The sequence below is a fragment of the Arachis ipaensis genome, chromosome B6 (genome assembly GCF_059453495.1).
Source record: "Arachis ipaensis isolate K30076 ecotype BB chromosome B6, ASM5945349v1, whole genome shotgun sequence".
In the NCBI taxonomy this organism is placed as follows: Eukaryota; Viridiplantae; Streptophyta; class Magnoliopsida; order Fabales; family Fabaceae; genus Arachis; species Arachis ipaensis.
Genome location: NC_142441.1, coordinates 13,772,486 through 13,790,985, shown reverse-complemented (window position 1 = coordinate 13,790,985; position 18,500 = coordinate 13,772,486). Strand labels below are relative to the sequence as shown.

Sequence of the window (18,500 nt, the reverse complement as noted above, 5' to 3'; positions counted from 1 at the left end):
GGTATTAGATGTCCGGAATCAAAGTATAATAAATACATTTTCAATTATTACTATGATAGTCGCAAATCAAATGAACTCTATTACTATGTTCATTTTAAAAATATCCTATTGACAAATATGCGGTAATTATAAGTTTATAACCATTAGGAATTATCAAAGTGAGTTAGTTCAATGGTCATATCTCTATATGTACCATGTATATATATAATTTAATAAATGAGATCTATTAACTTCATCCAATGAAGACCATTATACATATATTGATATTTTCGGATTATAATGTTCTTTTTAATAATCCTATGACCAAAAATAATTTAGATTAAATTATAAAAGGTTTATCTCTCAATATTATGATCACTATTACAATGATAAATCTCTAAATTTAATCAAGAACCTTATTATATTAACATTTTAATATAACAACAATAATAAATTATTTGACACATGATTCATTAGAATGTGGTCATACTATTTATTCCCAACACCGCGTCTGTTGATGTCACCTAAGGCTGAGGCAGTACGCTGATGTGATATTCTCTTCCAATTCAATAATGCCACATGTCAGCATACTACTGACTTGGTACCTCTGTGTGGACCCCAGCTAAGATTTTTTAGTGTTCTCTTTTTTATTTTGCCCTTTGTTTTTACTATTTTTTATTTGATCTTGTTGTTTTTTTCATCTTTGTAGGATATTTACTATTTTCATGAAAAAATCATATGTTTTTCGTCACCTTTCGACAGTTTGCCATCCTTTAGCAATTTGCCATCTCTCAAAAACTCGCCACCTATTCGGTAGTTTTTTGGTAGTTTATCATGTTTTCAATAATTTGTCACTTTTTCGCCAGTTTTTCTGCAGTTTGCCATATTTATGAAAGTTCACCATCTTTTTGACAGTTCGCCACTCTTCTGTCAATTCCGTCTGTGCTCGCTTCCGACAGTTCCATCTAAGCTTTCTTTCGATAATTTTACATGATCTTTTTGAAGGATTACCATGTGTTCATAACTCGCAGCGGAAGAAAAGAAAGTAATCTTAACGATCTATTTTGTGCTTAAATTTTATTCCAATAATTTAATTTATAGATCAGATCTAAATACCTGAGTACGCTAGTAAAAATCTTTTTCTCCTTCGATGGTACGAAGGCGCTATGCGTATTCACACCGAGACCAACCTTTGCTGTAAACTCTTTGACCAATGGATATCTGATCTAAATTGAGAAACCTCTTGCAATTCTTTGCAAGCCATAAAATTCTTCTCCAATAATTAGGCTCACATACGTTTATGTGTGTAGAGGTAAATGAATAAAACTCGTGTTTTTATTCTCTTTTATTTCCTGTACTTTTAGCATACATATATATAGTATGAGATTTGTTATTGATTTTAAATTTGAATCTCATATCTTGAAATTCTAAATATGAATTCTTCAAATTTATGAATCATATCATAACTCAATTTGAAATAGAATTAGTTAGGATCTCATCCAAATTTAGAAATAGAATAACTAATTATTCTCAAATCTCATTTAATATTCTCAATTATCATACTATTATTATATTCTTGGTGCTAGCAAAGAATATAATAATATTCTATTTTGAATTAATATAATTATTTATTTGGTCAAATCAAAATAATAATTAAATAATTATATAGCAAAGATTAGAACAATCGTTAGTGTGTGACCCCATAGGTCCAATACTAAGCGGGTAGTAAATTAGTCATACTAAATTTACTAATCAAGGTTGGCGTCTAGCAACACTCCTCAACAACCCGATAGTATGAAGTAATATATTTTTACTAAGAACCTTAGAAGAACAAAGTATAATTCCTTCCATCTTTCCGGCTCTTGGTTAACCCTTAGAGTATGGTTTAATTGTCAAACTCTAACTTGTTACCATTATTATAATGAACTGTGAACGACTTAAGAATCTCATTTCTTCATTCATTCAATTCACTTGGCCAAGATTTTTTTCATCTCAGTCATTATAATCATAGAGCTCAAACTCTTTACCAAGAGTTGACGGATTCCTTATTGACTAATCATTAATTCTACAAGTATTTAAATGATACCCAATATCCATTCAACTAGCACCCTAGGGTATTCGGTGTCCGGAATCAAAGTATAATAAATACATTGTTAATTACTATGACAGTCGCAGGTCAAAGAAAACTCTATTACTATATTCATCTTGAGAATATCCTTTTGACAAATATGTGGTAATTATAACCATTAGAAATTCTCAGAGTGAGTCGGTTCAATGGTCGTATCTCTATATGCACTATATATATATAATTTAATAAATGGGATCTATTAATCTTCATCCAATGAAGACCATTATATATATATATATATATATATATATATTGATCTTTCCGGATTATTAATGTCCTTTTTAATAATCCTATGACTAAGAACAATTTAGATTAAATTATAAAAGATTTATCTCTCAATATTATGATCACTATCACAATGATAAATCTCTAAATTTAATCAAGGACCTTATTATATTAACATTTTAATATAATAACAATAACAAATTATTTGACACATGATTGATTGGATTGTGGTCATACTCCTTATTCCCAACAATCTCCCACTTGCACGAGAGCCAATCATAATAGATTGAGTATTGGGCATACTATTATCTCAATAATCTCCCACTTGCACTAGAGTCAATGAATCATGTGTATAATTTTTCAATGCACATTTGTGTTTATCAAAATTTTTTTGACTTTAAACACCTTAGCTCTTGAGCATATGTACTTGACCCTTTTGCAAAATACCCCTAGTGCATAATAAATATCTCGTTTTCTCAAAACATGAAATCTCCCACTACAATAGTGCATAATTTTATTTTAAGGACAATCCTTATTGAACATGATTATGAAAAATCTAAGTAGCCATTAGATCTATCTTTATAAAATTGTATCATTATACAAATAGGCTACTTTTCAAAAAATTAGTTTGACGATCAAACCTTTTATACTTTTAGGAGAAAGTATATCCTCTATTTGTTCACCTTATCTTCCTTTGGGAGGGAATTCCTTTTTCTTAAAAAAAAAAAGAGTTCAATCTCTTATCACATACATTTTATCTTAAAAAGGGTGATAGAAATAATACTCATTATTTCTTCAGGATAACCAATAAATCTCATTTATCAGACCTAATATCAATTCTATTATTGTACAATCTCTTAACACATATAAAATATTTTCAAACTCTAATGTTATTGAGTTTCGATTTATGCCCTTTCTATATCTCATATAGGTAAAAAAATGATTTAGTAAAAAATTGTTAATTTAGCAATATTTCTAAAACATAGTCCAAATATTTAACAAACAGTGATCCTTAGCTAAATCAAATTCTATGTTTCTTTAAACATGATGGAGTACATATAGCTAGTATTTGTGCATTGAGAGAATCTCATTCTCTAGTCAATAGAATATCAATTAGATATTAGAGATTTTACTTTAAACTCTTATAATAAAAATATTTAATATCTTTATTATTGGTCAAATCAACCCTTAAGAGCAATTTTGATTCTCATCCTCAATACTCATATTGAGTTTTTCCAAAAAGATCACAAACCTTAATCATATTAAGGCTAATTATAAATCGTTTGTAACAAATAAATCTCCAAAAATGCTTGCAAAAACAATTCTCGCAAAAACCATTTGCCTAATGGCATTCCAACTTCTAAAATTGTTTATTTCAAAATATATTGCCCAATACTCCGAGTTTAAATAAAATCTTTGATAGGCATGCTATCTTGCTTTGGACACCATACATCTTCTCAAGATATTTAATAATAAATAGTAAGTTGTCTTTGAAATTAGAATTCATGGTTGTCAAAACAACCCATGTTGCAGTAAAGTAATATTCCAAATTCTTCACAACTTCTAACCATTCTATAACCAAATTTATTAGAGAATATTATTTCAATAGGATTGTCATCTTAATGATAACATTTTGGAAAAATAATTCTAAATTGTAGCCAATACATTACTTTCAAGTATGCCACACAAAAATGAGCATATTTAAAAAATTAAAATATGAAAGTAAATTAAAAAATCTATATTTCTGTTAAAATTATTTAGAATCGTGAATAAGTACCTTGTTTGTCAAGTTGTTACTCATACCTCTTTCAAATAAATATGATTAAATTGTATCATATAATTATAATCCCAAATAATTATCTAGTTATCAGACAATTATTTAATTGAATTATATTTTATACCCCTAGGTATTAGGTGTCCGGAATCAAAGTATAATAAATACATTGTTAATTACTATGACAGCCGCAGGTCAAAGAAAACTCTATTACTATATTCATCTTGAGAATATCCTTTTGACAAATATGTGGTAATTATAACCATTAGAAATTCTCAGAGTGAGTCGGTTCAATGGTCATATCTCTATATGCACTATATATATATAATTTAATAAATGAGATCTATTAATCTTCATCCAATGAAGACCATTATATATATATATATATATATATTGATCTTTCCGGATTATTAATGTCCTTTTTAATAATCCTATGACCAAGAACAATTTAGATTAAATTATAAAAGATTTATCTCTCAATATTATGATCACTATCACAATGATAAATCTCTAAATTTAATCAAGGACCTTATTATATTAACATTTTAATATAATAACAATAACAAATTATTTTATACATGATTGATTGGATTGTGGTCATACTCCTTATTCCCAACACTTTCTTCTGATAATTTTGTCTACACTTTCTTTTTGATAAATTTATCTAGATTTTCTTTTAACAATTTCATCTACATTTTGTTCTGACAATTTTTGTCTGTGACCGTTCCATCAATTTTTTTATTTTATTATTTTAAATAAATTTGAAGCATCTATTGTTAATTGAGTTTGAGAAAATATATTAAAGTAAATTAAAATTAATTATATTTATTAAAATTATTTTATACTAATATTTTTATCCGTAATAATATTACGGGAATATAAATTTTTTAAAATTGTGGTCCACTTTGTTCTGACGGTATAGATAATGCATGGCACAACAAATTTATAAAATCAAACTATTTTTATAAAAAACAAGTTGTAGATTGACAAAAGCTTCTGACTAAGAAGACCAAAGTCTATGTAGATAAAAAATCAAATAATAAAATTTTTAGTTATTATTTTTATATGAAAAAATCTAATTTTTTATTAATAATTAAGAATGTTTCACCTCAATTCAAATAAGGTAGTGCCAGAAATTGTACCTTTTATTAGCATGCTCTTTTGTATTTAGCTTTGGTGGTTGGTTATATTTTGGGTTTTCTCTTTGGTTGTTGCGTTTGTATCCACTTTAGACGCCTTTCTTTTAGTTATCTCTTTATATATTGCACCACTGTAACGTTATTTCAAGATAACAATAGACTTTAACAGTGGAATTAATCATTGTGTATAAAACTCATAATTCTTACACATATGAATTCATATATTATATTCAACCATCTATGACACAGGATGTAACATTTGTTATCTAAAATTTGAAATATTTTAACGTTATACTTTTACATTTAATTAGGTGTTAAGTCTGTTGCACAAATAAAAATAAATAATTTTTATATTTACTATTTAAAAATAATATTTTTTTCTCTATATATATAAAAATATAATTAGATATTAGTATAAAAAAAATTATATTGATGGTTATAAAATTAAATCAAAATAATTTTTTTAAAATAATTGAATCTTGATTCTAACTCTAATTATAACACTAGTATTCTCTCCAAATTATATGTAATAAATATTTGAAAGAAAAAAAATGAAAATATAGATTAAAAAGATAAGTGGTAAAAATTTAAAACTAAATAAAAAAACTAAAAAAATATGTATATAATAATAATAATATTTTTTTATTTAAGTTATATTATTTTGTTAATTTTATTTTCTATAGAACAGAAAGGTCGAAAAAACAGAGAATAAGAGAAAAGAGAGAAAAAGATAAAGATGAAGAATGAGAGTGAGAGTGAGAGTGAGAGTTTGTTAATTTTGGAAGAAAAAATTTTATTTTAATTGTAATAAAAAATATCGGATGACATATTTTGATTTATCAAATTACTAATATAAAATATAAATTATATATAGAGTGAAGATGGTAGAGAGAAATAGAAAAATAGAGAGAGATAGATGAGAGAATTTAGGAAGAGAGTTTATTAATTTTGGAAAAAAATATTTTTTCTCAATTTTAATAAGAGAGTGTCATGTGACACATTTGATTATTAAATTAGATAATAATATATGATACATAATATATTATATTTCAATTTCAATTTTAATGCAATTAAAGAATGTCATGTTATGCATTTTGATTGTCAAATTAGTAATTAGTCATTGATATTGATAATGATATATAAAATAGATAGATCTAGGTACTCTGATCATGAGAGAGCGAGAAAGAGAGTGAGATAGAGTGGGTTGGAGAAACACAGGTTGGGGTAGGTCTAGGCAGTCACAATCCAAAGTCAAGGATCCAAGAATTTAGAACCGAGAAGAGTACGTCTGTTTGGAGAAGGAATCCTTTAGTATTTTTGTGGATGGGTTACTAGAAGATATATCGAAACGTAAATTGTTTGGCTTGTTTTCGTGGACAGGACAGATCATTGACATATATCTATCAAGGAAGACGAGAAATGGTGTGGTATACCTTTTTACGTTCGTACGATACACCACAAAGGGAGGAGCTTTGAAAGCAATTTCAGAAATGAATCGAATGCGATTGGAGGTCAGGGAATTTTTGTGGAGAGGCGAGGTATATACGGGATACTAACCAGGAAAAAAAAGGCAGTGGTTGTGGACACTACGATTAGGCGGACTGATGATGGGGTTGTGGAACGTCGGAAAACTAGTGCTCTGGGAGGGGAACAATCGGAAGAACGGAAAACATGGACACTGGTAAGGATATGCATGGAAAGTGTGGGACGAAAAAGATAGACGTCTCAGTCGCACAACCTAATTTGAGCTGGTTACAGAAGAGTGTTATCGGTACCATAACGACAGCTATAGACTTTGGTTTGTTGAACACGACAGCTCGTAAGGAGTGGCCTCACATGGTCAAGGTTTGTGAGATGAGGGCATACAAAGTCTTAATGACCTTTGATAGCATTCGCAGTATGGAAGCGGCCCTCCCGGAACGGCCTGTTGAAGTTTTTTCATAGGGTGTAGAGGTGGGAGGAGAATGAACAAAACTAGGAGGGTGTGGCTTGAGTGCTTCGAAGTACCGTTACATGCTTGGTCAGAAGCTACGTTCCATAAAATCGGTGAATAGTAGGGTGAGGCGGTGAATTGTGATGATGCAACAAAATCATGTCAGTCTTTTAGTGTTGGACGAGTGCAGATTGACACATGCATGTTCGAGGTCATTCATGAATGGGTACACATTACTGTAGGGACGGTTGGATTCGATGTGTTTATAAAAGAAGCGGAAACTGAAGTCGATGACTTACTGCCTTGTGTGATGAAGGATGTGTTGGGAGGCACTGATGGGTTCTCTATGGGAGAAAAATGTGTTATGGAAGATCCTGGAAATCACCAGGGTGGTAATAACAGTAATACGCGGCTGTTAGAATGGGATGCAGGAGCAGATTTGATGGTGACGACGGTTAGGGAGGAGGATCAACGACAGGAAAAAGTTGTAATTCAACATGAGGATTTGAATGAGTGGAGAAACGATTTTTTAAATTTGAAAACAGTAAGAACAACAGTTAGTTCAATCAATTATGGTGTGCTGAGGGCTGATCAATTGGGTTTTGCAGCAAGTAATGAGGATGCTAATTTGGATAAAACTGAATCCTGGGATTATGGTAGGACCGGGATGGTGGCTGAGGTGGAAATTAATAGCAATCGTAGGAGGGACGGACGCGGGGCTGTTGACGCTAATTCTCTGCGGGCAATCGGAGTTTTGGTGGAAGACAGATTGGGAGTGGATTTTGCAGCTGAGTACGATGCTTATAATGCTATTGAAGGAAGGCATATGGGAGAAGGGTGTCGTGCAGGAGTTCAGGCAAGGAATAATGGGGATGAACATTTGAAGGAAAGTTGTCCAGGTTGTTGTTCAGAAAACGTTGAATTGGCTAATGAGATAAAAGATAATAGCCAAGAGGTAGATGCGACACAAGGATGGCTTGATAGGGAGGAAGGAGGGACTGGTGAGACTAAGAGAGTTGTAGAGGACTTGGAAGATGTAAGAATATCTGAAGGCAGCAAAGCTGAGACTGAATCCTCTGAAACCAAATGGGATGATGAAATGCAGGAAAACAGGAAGGCATGGGAGTTGGCAGTGGAATCTGGAGCAGTTCAGTATAATGAGGAAGATGATATTATCGTTATACTCCAAGGACAGAATGAGGCAATTACACAGAAGAAAAAGCAAGCTAAACAGAAGGAAAAGGCAAGAAGAAGTTGGCCAAAAAATTGCAAAAAGGTGTGTACAATTGGTTTAAAATAATTTTTAGTTCTTGGAATGTTAGGGGTTTGGGGGAAGTTGGAAAATTGAGTATGGTAAAGAGTTTTAGGAGAAAATTTTAGTTGAATATGTTAGGTTTAATAGAAACAAAGAAAGAGGTAGTAACCAAATATGATGTAATGCAACTGTGGGGAAATAATGTGGTATGATGGGAGTATGTAAGGTCAGAAGGTTCTTCCGGTGGGCTGTTGTTGATGTGGGAAGAAACGATTTTTCAGAGGAACAACTGTTATAAAGGGGAGAGATGGTTGTGTGTGGATGGCGTTGTGTTAAAAAATAATTTTAAGTGTGCTTTCTGTTTAGTGTATGGTGCGCACCAAAGGGAAGAGAAGCTTGTAGTATGGGAAGAGTTGAGCTTTTTATCTGGGCTTTGTCAAGTGCCTTTTTGTTATTTGGGGGACTTTAACGAGGTTGTTCAAGTGGAAGAGAGGAAAAGAGCTACCACTTTGACAGTGACTACAGCTGAGTTTCAATTTTGGATTCAATATATGGAGCTTTTAGACCTTGCACTTGCTGATGTATGTTCACATGGTTTAGGGGTCAGTCGTGTAGCCGCATTGATCAAGTTCTGGTTAGTTTGGAATGGTTGGAAGAGTTTCCTAAAATAAGGCTTAGAGGAGGTCCGAGAGGTTTATCAGACCACTGTCCATTGATTGTGGATATCACAAGATTAGGAGGGGGGCCGAGACCTTTTCGGAGTCTGGATGCTTGGTTTACTCATGAGGGTTTCTTGCGGATGGTAAAGGAGGAGTGGAGGAATTTGGGCAACGTACAATTCATTGACAAGCTGAAGGCTTTGATGGTCCCGCTGGGTAAATGGTATAAGGAGAATTTTAGAGATATGGATATAAAAATTATGAAGTTTGAAGAAGAGATAAAGAAAGTAGATGATATGGTTAGCAATGGGATTGTTGATGGAACTGTGGAAGCAAGAAGGAGGGCGCTGGTGAGCTCTTGTAAAAAATGATATATCAGAAAAGAGGTACATTGGAAGCAGATGTCACGATCCAGGCATGCCAAGGAGATGGATAAAAACACCCGCTATTTTCACAATCTAATCTCAGCTCGAAGGAGAAACAATCAGATTGAGTCTTTACTGATTCATGGGAGGATAGTGGGAAATCAAGCAAGGATTAAGGTTGCTATCAAAGACTTTTATAAGAATTTATATCATTAGGAGACCTCGCCGGTGATAGGGTTCCGTGATGGTTTGGTTAATCAGATAACTGAGGAGGAGGCAGTAGAGTTGGAATGGATGCAGTCTAATGAGAAAATTAAGGATGCAGTTTGGGATTCTGAGTCAACTAAGGCACCAGGCAGTGATGGGTATAATATGAATTTCATTAAGAAGTGTTGGGAGGATGTTGGTGGGGAGTTCACTACAGCCGTGATGGGATTCTTTCAGTCAATTGTTTTACCTAGGGATGCGAATGTTACTTGGGTGGCTTTGGCGCCAAAGTTTGTCGGAGCTAAAACAATCAAGGACCTTAGGCCAATTAGTATGGTGGGTTGTGTTTATAAGGTTATATCAAAGATCCTGGTTCAGAGGATGCGGAAGATAATTCCAGGGTTGGTAGGAGAAACACAAAGTGCGTTTGTACATGGTAGGAAGATACATGATGGGGCTTTGATTGCATGTGAAACTGTACAGTGGCTGAAGGTGAGGAAAAAGAGCTCGGCAATTATTAAACTAGATTTCCAAAAGGCTTATGATTGAGTCAAGTGGAGTTTTGTGGACATTGTTTTGCAGAACATGGGGTTTGGCTGTAGATGGAGGGAGTGGATAAAGGAGTGTATGTGTTTTGCGTCTATGTCGGTCCTAATAAATGGCTCTCCCTCTAAGCCCTTCAAAATGGAAAGGGGTCTACGACAAGGGGATCCTCTTTCTCCCTTTTTATTTCTGCTTGTTGTGGATGTTCTACATAGGATGATTAGATACGCGGTGCGGAATGGACGCATTACTCCATTGTTGGTTGGAAGGGATAACATTGAGTTGTCACATTTGCAGTTTGCGGATGATACTATACTTTTTTTGCCCTTCTGAAGAAGAGATGATCAGAAACTATAAGCAGTTGCTGCACTGCTTTGAGATGATGTCAGGGTTGAGTATCAATTTTGACAAGTCCAGCTTGATCCCGGTTAATTGTGAGCAGAGTTGAGCACGACAGATGTGTCGACTATTGGGGTGTAAAGATGCGTATTTACCTGATAGATATCTTGGCATTTCTCTGGGGGCGAATCCAAAGCTGGTCAAGACATGGAAACCAGTGATTGATATGGTAGAGGAAAAGCTAAGTCTATGGAAAGCAAAGTCTCTGAATAAAGCAGGTAAACTGGTTCTCATCAAACCTGTTCTTAATAGCCTGCCTATTTACTATCTCAGCCTGTACAAAATGCCGAAGGCAGTAGCAGAAAAAATAACATCCGTACAGAGACGCTTTTTGTGAAGTAAGGAGGACGAGAGGGACGGGATGCCTCTAGTGAAATGGAAAGTCGTACAGGCCTCCCAAAAGGCAGGAGTTTTGGGAGTTGGTGACGCGGTAATTTGGAATACAGCGCTCCTGTTTAAGTGGTGGTGAAGATTTTCGAAAGAGGATTGTCCACTTTGGAAGAAAATTGTATGTTCCTGTAATAACATGAATCATTCTGAGATGATTTGTGATCAGCTTGTACCTACAAGAGGGGGTCCTTGGAAGGATATTTGTCAATTACAAATCAGGGAGCCACAAGTGAGAGAAAAGATGATAAGAGGTTTGGCTATGGAACTAGGGGATGGCAAGATAATTTGCTTCTGGGAGGATAGCTGGTTACCTTGTGGTGTTCTAAAAGTTATTTTTCCAAGACTTTTCTCAGTCTCAAATCTTCAAGGATCTGTCATAGGGGATTGTGGGTTTTGGGACGTGTTAGAGTGGATTTGGAATTTCCAGTGGCGACGAGAGTTATTTCAATGGGAACTGGAACTAGTAAACCAGCTTCATGCGGTTCTGCAATCAATGAAACTGACAACTGAGAGAGAGGACAAAGTGATCTGGAAATTTGATTAAAAAAATGTGTTTATTCTGCTAACTCCTTTGTGCAGGTATTGCAGGCAGAGGTACTTCCGGCGGATATCACAAGCTATAGCTTCACTAGTACTATTTGGAGAGGATTCGTCCCACCAAGGGTTGAGTTGTTTACTTGGTTTGCACTGGTTGGTAGGATGAATACAAAGAAAAGACTGTGTAGATTAGGTGTTATTGGCCAGAATGATAACATGTGTGTTTTATGTCATAAATCTATTGAAACTGCTTTTCACTTGTTCATTGGTTGTGAGCTCAAGCAACACTATGAAAGTTGGATGGACATATCAGCGAGAAAGATGAAACGGAAGCAGTGGTTAGTTGGTTTTTTTGCAGTTATCTGGACAATTTGGCTAGAAAGAACAATGTTCTAAAAACTGAACCGAACTGGCCGATTAAACCGATTCAACCAAGAACCGGCATATTAAATGGTCCGATCCATCCTCTAAAACCGCTGATACACAAACCATTCAGAAATCGTTGAACCGGCCGGTTATCGGTCAGTTGGACTGAATCAGAAACCGGTTAAAAAAAGTGAAAAAGTGAAAAAAACCCCACCCGGTTAACCCCCCCCCCCCTCTCCCCCCTTCTCTGCAACACACACCAAACACCCCCTTCCTTCGAACATCGAAGCAGCTAGCCCTAAGGTTCCCCGGACCGAAAACCCAACTTCGTCGCCAGAACCGCCGCCGCCGTCCCTGGTTGTCTGCGTCTTCGCGGCCTCCTCCTTCCCCTGTCCCAAAGGCATACGGCCAGAGCTTCTCTTCTAGCTCGGCACGTCATCCATTCCGCCGGTGAAGTCGCTGTTCGAGGCTTCCAGCTGCTGCGCCGTCGTCTCGCCGTTGATGTCCTGCTGTGGTGGAAGGTTAGTGGCACTGTGATTTCTGTTGAGTACTTGGATTATTGAATTTGAATGTCTTTGAAGTAGTGATTTGTGATTTTGAATCTCTCTGATTACTTGTTTAATGATTGGTGTTTTGAATCTGAAATTTGTGATAAATGATAACTGATTTGTTCTGCTGCTGTTGCCATTTTTTTTTCTCAGTAAACTCATAAGCATTGAACTGTGCTGTTTTCCCTCAAATTAATTTTGGTTCATGTGATTTAATTGGTGTTTAGGGTATAAAGTGAAAAGCTGTTTTTAATTGGATTTGCAAAGTGATTTTCGGTTGATTTTTTATTTAATTTGGTAATAGTGTTTATGATTGGGTTTATCTGGTTTTCATTCTTTTTGAATTTGGTAATAGTGTGATTACTTGTTGCTGTTTTGTAGTGTTTGTTGCTGAATGATGGTTGTTCTTTCTTGCCTCTGTTTAGTAATGTTTATTGAAATTTTGTACATTTTCAATGCATATTTGTACATTTTCATTGCTAAACTCTTCAACCATGGATTGTATTATATGCTGCTAGATTTGAACTCATCAAAGTTCCATGAATTAAAGTTCTCCTTTGGAGGCACATATTCAATTACCAGTGGAATGATAAACAATCCTGCATCACTTGGTAAACATGCACGATGCATCTGCCTCTAGCTAATTCAATATAAATAGTGAATTTATTTATTTTTTAATTCTTTACAAATTATTAAGGGGGGAATTAGAATACAATTAATAATGTCGGTACAAAGTTTTGGGCTGACAAAATTACCTTTGTTTCAAGGGTTTTATGTGTCAGGGAATTTGCTAAGATTATTGTTATAATGGAAATTGTTAAAGTTTCAAAGGGTCATTCACGATTCCTCTGTGCTTGCAGCCTCTTAGCATCTTATGCCACTCATTTCGGGACAGAGACAAATTTACGACTAGATTTTCTCATGGTGATGGTCAAGGCAATGCAAATTTATTCAAACTAGTTAAGCATTACTTGCTTAGTCCAGTATGTATGCTCTCTGGTTCCTAGAGTAAAGATTTTGCGAATTCATGAATATCATAATGTTTCTTGGAGACAAATCCACGGGAGGAGCATTGTATAATCTCATGTTAACAACAGAGACAAAAATTCACCTCACTACACTATATAATCATGCATCCAAGCTCATATCTATTTCCAGTTAATTTGTAGTTTTGTACTATAAGTGATTTGTACATATCATAGTAAAATAAAAAATAACATTGGTTACAATTGTTTATTGAAAATGTGCAAACTTAAGTCATGAAAGTTGTTTGTATAATGTGAGATCTCAATGAATAAGTAGCTTTACATTGTATTCAATGATTATTTGAACCTTCAATGTTGTCTTCTTATCTATTTTTATGCTATTAATTCATCTCTACATGTTGCTTGACGTATACTAAAATCGATCAAAAGGCATTATTGTATCATGTCTTACCTATTTGTCAAGTATATTAGTATATTTTGTAATATTAATGTATTTATGTGATTAATTCCTATTATTTGTAATATTAAGGAGATGGATTCACCATTAGTATTACAAGGTTTGTTCAATTTGTTTGATCTTTTTTAATTCTTTACATTAGGAAAGAGATGAAAGAGATATTGTTGGCTGAATGACATAGTTGTTATGAGACAAAACATAGGTTGAGTTATATTTTAGGATGTTTATTTATAATTTATTTATTATTTTATTCTAAAACGATTTTTTCGGTTGAATTACGGTTGGATCGGTTGGACCAGTGAACCAGTGACTAGAGCGGTTTAATGACCGGTCCGGTTCTCAGAACCTTGAGAAAGGAACAATAGAATCTTCAAAAATCAAGGTTCAAGTGTGGTGGATATTATTAACAGATCCTTTACAGGTTATGATGAGTGGATTGGTGGTGAACCTTGTGGTTGTTGATGGCAATACCGGAGATGTCTAGGGTTGTTATTTTTAGCGTTATGAGTTTTTGTTTCTTTTCTTTTACCCCACCTTGTGTTGAGCTTTTTTTACTTAAAACAAAATAGATAGAGTGGTTGAAGGAATGAGAAAAATAGAGAAAGAAAGATGTATGAGGGGAGAACTCTTTAATTTTGAAGGAAAAGATTTGATTTCAATTGTAATGAGAGAGTGACACGTGTCACATTTTGGTTATAAAATTAGTAGGGATGAGGGAAGAATTCTTTAATTTTAAAAAAAAAAGATTTCATTTCAATTATAATGAAGGAATGACATGTGACACATTTTAGTTGTAAATAAGGAGGAGAAGAAAATTCTTTAATTTTAGAGAAAAAAATTTAATTCTAATTTTTTTTGGTGAAAAAGAGGGAGTCAAAGATCCAAAAAAAAAAAAAACTAATAATAATAAAAAAATAACATGTAACACATTTTGATTATAAAATTAAAAATATATAATAGATATTTAAATATTTATTATAAAATATTTTATTTTTATTATTTAAATTTTTTTAATACTTATAAATAATTTTATATATTATATCATTCTTATGCAGTTTGAATACACAATTTTTTTCCTGCAGTGCTCTCTGTTACTTATATAACGAAAACGATCCAAGGAATGCGAATAAATTCTGACATTTGTATTTTACTACCATTTGCTGAATTATCTATTATTTAGAAAGGACAAGAACAAACATAAGTACAAAGTGGCTTGGACTGACATGGACTTTTCTCTATTCACAAAGATCAGGATAGATATTCCAAGCGAATAAGCAACTCACAATAATCTTATTATAATCAAATAATAAAACCAATCATTCATTCAGGCTTTACTCTATTACCTGGGAGTTCAATTATTTCAGTGCAGCGAGAGCACGTAAAGTAGTTGGAGTTATACAAGAATCTCAGCTATTCTATAATGGCGGAAATCAAAGGCGACCATAGACTCAATGTTTCGGAAGCAGTACCGTCTGATGATTCCGACAAGAAACCGCCAAAGACAAAGCGCGTTGCGTCGCTAGACATCTTCCGAGGTCTCACTGTTGCGGTAACTAACTTGTTTCTTCTCTCTCTCCGTTAATTAGCTAAGTTCACAATAGAGAAGTACGATTTGATTAGCTCATTAATGTTACAGTAATTAATAAGTGATGCAGTTAATGGTGTTAGTTGATGATGCTGGAGGACAATGGCCGATGATTGGTCACGCGCCATGGAATGGTTGCAATCTTGCCGATTTTGTCATGCCTTTCTTTTTGTTCATTGTTGGCATGGCCATTCCAATTGCTCTCAAGGTTAGACAAATCTGATGGCTAACAAGTACTCGTGTACTTTACATCTATGCCTTCTTTAATTGTCAATGCTTCATTTTTTTTATGTTCAGAGAATACCAAATAAACTTGTAGCTGTGAAAAAGGTCATAGTTAGAACAATCAAACTCATATTCTGGGGTCTCCTCTTACAAGGTTAGATTTTCTCTTGACACAATGAATTTGCAATACTCTTTTTGTCTATGTCTGATAAAAACATGATTGAACAATTTCATAAGCTTCACTCATCAATATTGACAATGTGAAAGTTATTTTTCATATGAGCAATTCCTCTCTTGATAAGACACATCTTAATGGTTTATTTTGATGATGGACCTCTATGATGAAGGTGGTTTCTCACATGCTCCCGACGAACTAACATATGGAGTTGACATGAAACGAATAAGGTGGTGTGGCATTCTTCAGGTGAGTGTAATAATTTTTCTGCTTTTCATAGAGCATAATATATAATATAGATAATACAATTGAGTATAATTAATACTTCTGTTAGAGAATTGCGCTAGCATATTTGGTTGTAGCAATGGTGGAGATATTTTCAAGAAGTGCACAAGCTAGAGATCCAGAACTGGCACCCTCCCACCTTTCAATATTCAAATCATACTATTGGCATTGGTTAGTCTTTGACATTATTTGTTATGGTTGATTACCAATATGAAATGCTTTTGAACATTTTATTTATTAAAATTTCAGGGTGGTGGCTGCATGTATACTTACCATTTATTTGGCTTTACTTTATGGAATTTATGTTCCAGATTGGAGTTTCACTGTCCATAATCCAGATAGCATATATAATGGAACAACTTTTACTGTAAGCTTCCAATTGCATGCCTCTGATTCTATGATACTCCAATCTTTAATAAAATTTTTTTGCTCACTTCCTATTTCAAATTTAGGTGAAATGTGGAGTCAGAGGGAAATTAGATCCCCCTTGTAATGCTGTGGGATACATAGACAGAGAGGTGCTTGGAATCAACCACATGTATAAGCATCCAGCTTGGAAGAGATCACAAGTGTGTTGCAACTCTAATTTTTAAACCAGACACTTCTTGTTTCTACTACAAATTTGAAAAACAAACTTTGCAAATGAGAGTTTCAAACTTCCAATGACTTACTGCCTTTTCCTCAGGCTTGCACCGAGAAATCACCTTTCGAAGGGCCATTTAGGAAAAACGCTCCCTCATGGTGTTATGCTCCTTTTGAGCCAGAAGGAATTCTAAGGTCTGTAATTAAAAATGTCTTTACATAATTTGAGTTTTGATGACATGTAATATAATTATGATACGCAATTGCAGCTCAATATCAGCTATTCTGTCCACAATCATTGGATTGCATTTTGGACATGTACTCATACACATGCAGGTGATGAAGCCTTTGAATCAAAGCAATTATCTAATAATCTTTGATTTTTCACATCTCTTCAACTTGTGCTTACTCTTTCAGTTATGTAATTTTTACCATAGGATCATCTTTCAAGACTGAAGCACTGGATTCTCTTGGGTTTATCTCTTCTTGCTTCAGGACTTATTCTTCACTTCACTCATGGTGAACTCTAATTAACCAAGTGTTCAGCTGGAATATCTTTACTATGTATTGTAACCACTCAGATGTTACTTCTTGGTGCGCTGCAGCCATTCCTCTGAATAAGCAATTGTATACACTAAGCTATGTTTGTGTAACATCTGGAGCAGCAGCATTAATATTTTCAGCCTTCTATACAATGGTATTATTATATACTATGAAAGTTCTAGTTGCCATTGTATCATGATAGTGATAGATATTATCTTGTACATTGGATTATTGCATTGCAGGTTGATATTTGGGGCTTGAAACTATGGTTCATGCCTTTGAAATGGATTGGCATGAATGCCATGTTTGTGTACGTTATGGCAGCTGAGGGCATCTTTGCAGGATTCATCAATGGATGGTATTATGATCACCCTCATAATACACTGGTATTGTTCTTTCTTGTTTGAATTCAATTATGAATAGATATTATATTATGTGGCACCATGTCCCTGTGTTTGATTTGGTTTTTGTGGAGACAGGTATATTGGATCCAAAAGCATGTGTTCATCAAGGTGTGGCATTCAACCAAAGTTGGGATTCTGCTTTATGTAATATTTGCTGAGATCCTATTCTGGGCCGTTGTCGCAGGCATCTTGCACCTATTCGGCATATATTGGAAGCTTTAATTAATTTGAATTGTAATTAGAGTAATAACCATCTCTTGTGACTTTATATATCATCTTGTTTGTTACTAAGTTCAATGTTGGAATCCTTTAGTAAAAAAAAAAAAAATCAATGGTATTCCTAGAAAAAGGAACCAACTATTTTATAACTAATATCAACTGACTTTTTCGCATTCATTTTTTGACTTATATTATTAGAACATCCAAAAGCATATTTAAAAAAAAAAAAAAACCAAAATCTCAATAAGAAAATACATTTGAAAGTAAAATAAAATATTCAAAGCAGATGACGATTTTATTGGAAGCCATCAGAGAGATGAGTGAGGTGTTTGAAAATTGAAGTCAAATTTTAATAAATGTGAGGAGAAAACATTCATTTTAAAAGAAAAAGGAACAGTCACCAAAAAAAAAAGGAGCAAAATTAATTAAAATTAGGGCACATGTTAGTAACTCTAAATTTTATTTTATTTTTTTTATAAAAACCTTTTTAATTAGTAACTTTAATTTGTGCCCTTAGAATATTAACTTTTTTATTTTTTACGGCACTTCTTAGTTTGGCAATCCAAATACTAATTTACTATGCATTCGAATT

General features: G+C 33.6%; 2 protein-coding genes and 1 long non-coding RNA gene across 5 annotated transcripts; all 3 read left to right on the top strand.

Moving 5' to 3' along the window:
* The first annotated feature begins 10,664 nt into the window (after positions 1-10,664).
* On the top strand, positions 10,665-11,929 carry LOC148554665 (uncharacterized). The gene is made up of 3 exons (XM_088490425.1): positions 10,665-10,922; positions 11,163-11,459; positions 11,576-11,929. The coding sequence occupies exons 1-3, from the start codon at positions 10,665-10,667 to the stop codon at positions 11,927-11,929; spliced, it is 909 nt and encodes a 302-aa protein (XP_088346551.1).
* Positions 11,930-12,142: 213 nt separating this feature from the next.
* On the top strand, positions 12,143-13,759 carry LOC110263168 (uncharacterized). Its single transcript, XR_002348325.2, has 2 exons — positions 12,143-12,420; positions 13,308-13,759. It is a non-coding gene; the product is annotated as an uncharacterized LOC110263168 (long non-coding RNA).
* A 1,305-nt stretch (positions 13,760-15,064) lies between these two features.
* LOC107645917 (uncharacterized) lies at positions 15,065-18,085 on the top strand. Of its 3 annotated transcripts, none has more exons than XM_016350068.3 (13): positions 15,065-15,439; positions 15,546-15,683; positions 15,773-15,854; positions 16,048-16,124; positions 16,210-16,331; positions 16,410-16,527; positions 16,613-16,729; positions 16,846-16,937; positions 17,012-17,078; positions 17,180-17,261; positions 17,348-17,439; positions 17,528-17,671; positions 17,765-18,085. In XM_016350068.3, exons 1-13 carry the CDS (start codon positions 15,311-15,313, stop codon positions 17,909-17,911), a joined length of 1,407 nt encoding a protein of 468 aa, XP_016205554.1. In that variant the 5' UTR covers positions 15,065-15,310; the 3' UTR covers positions 17,912-18,085. The 3 variants fall into 3 exon arrangements, with proteins under 3 accessions (XP_016205554.1, XP_016205556.1, XP_016205555.1); XM_016350070.3 differs by having other exon boundaries at positions 15,096-15,439; positions 15,527-15,683; XM_016350069.3 differs by having other exon boundaries at positions 15,159-15,439; positions 15,538-15,683.
* Positions 18,086-18,500: the final 415 nt, after the last annotated feature.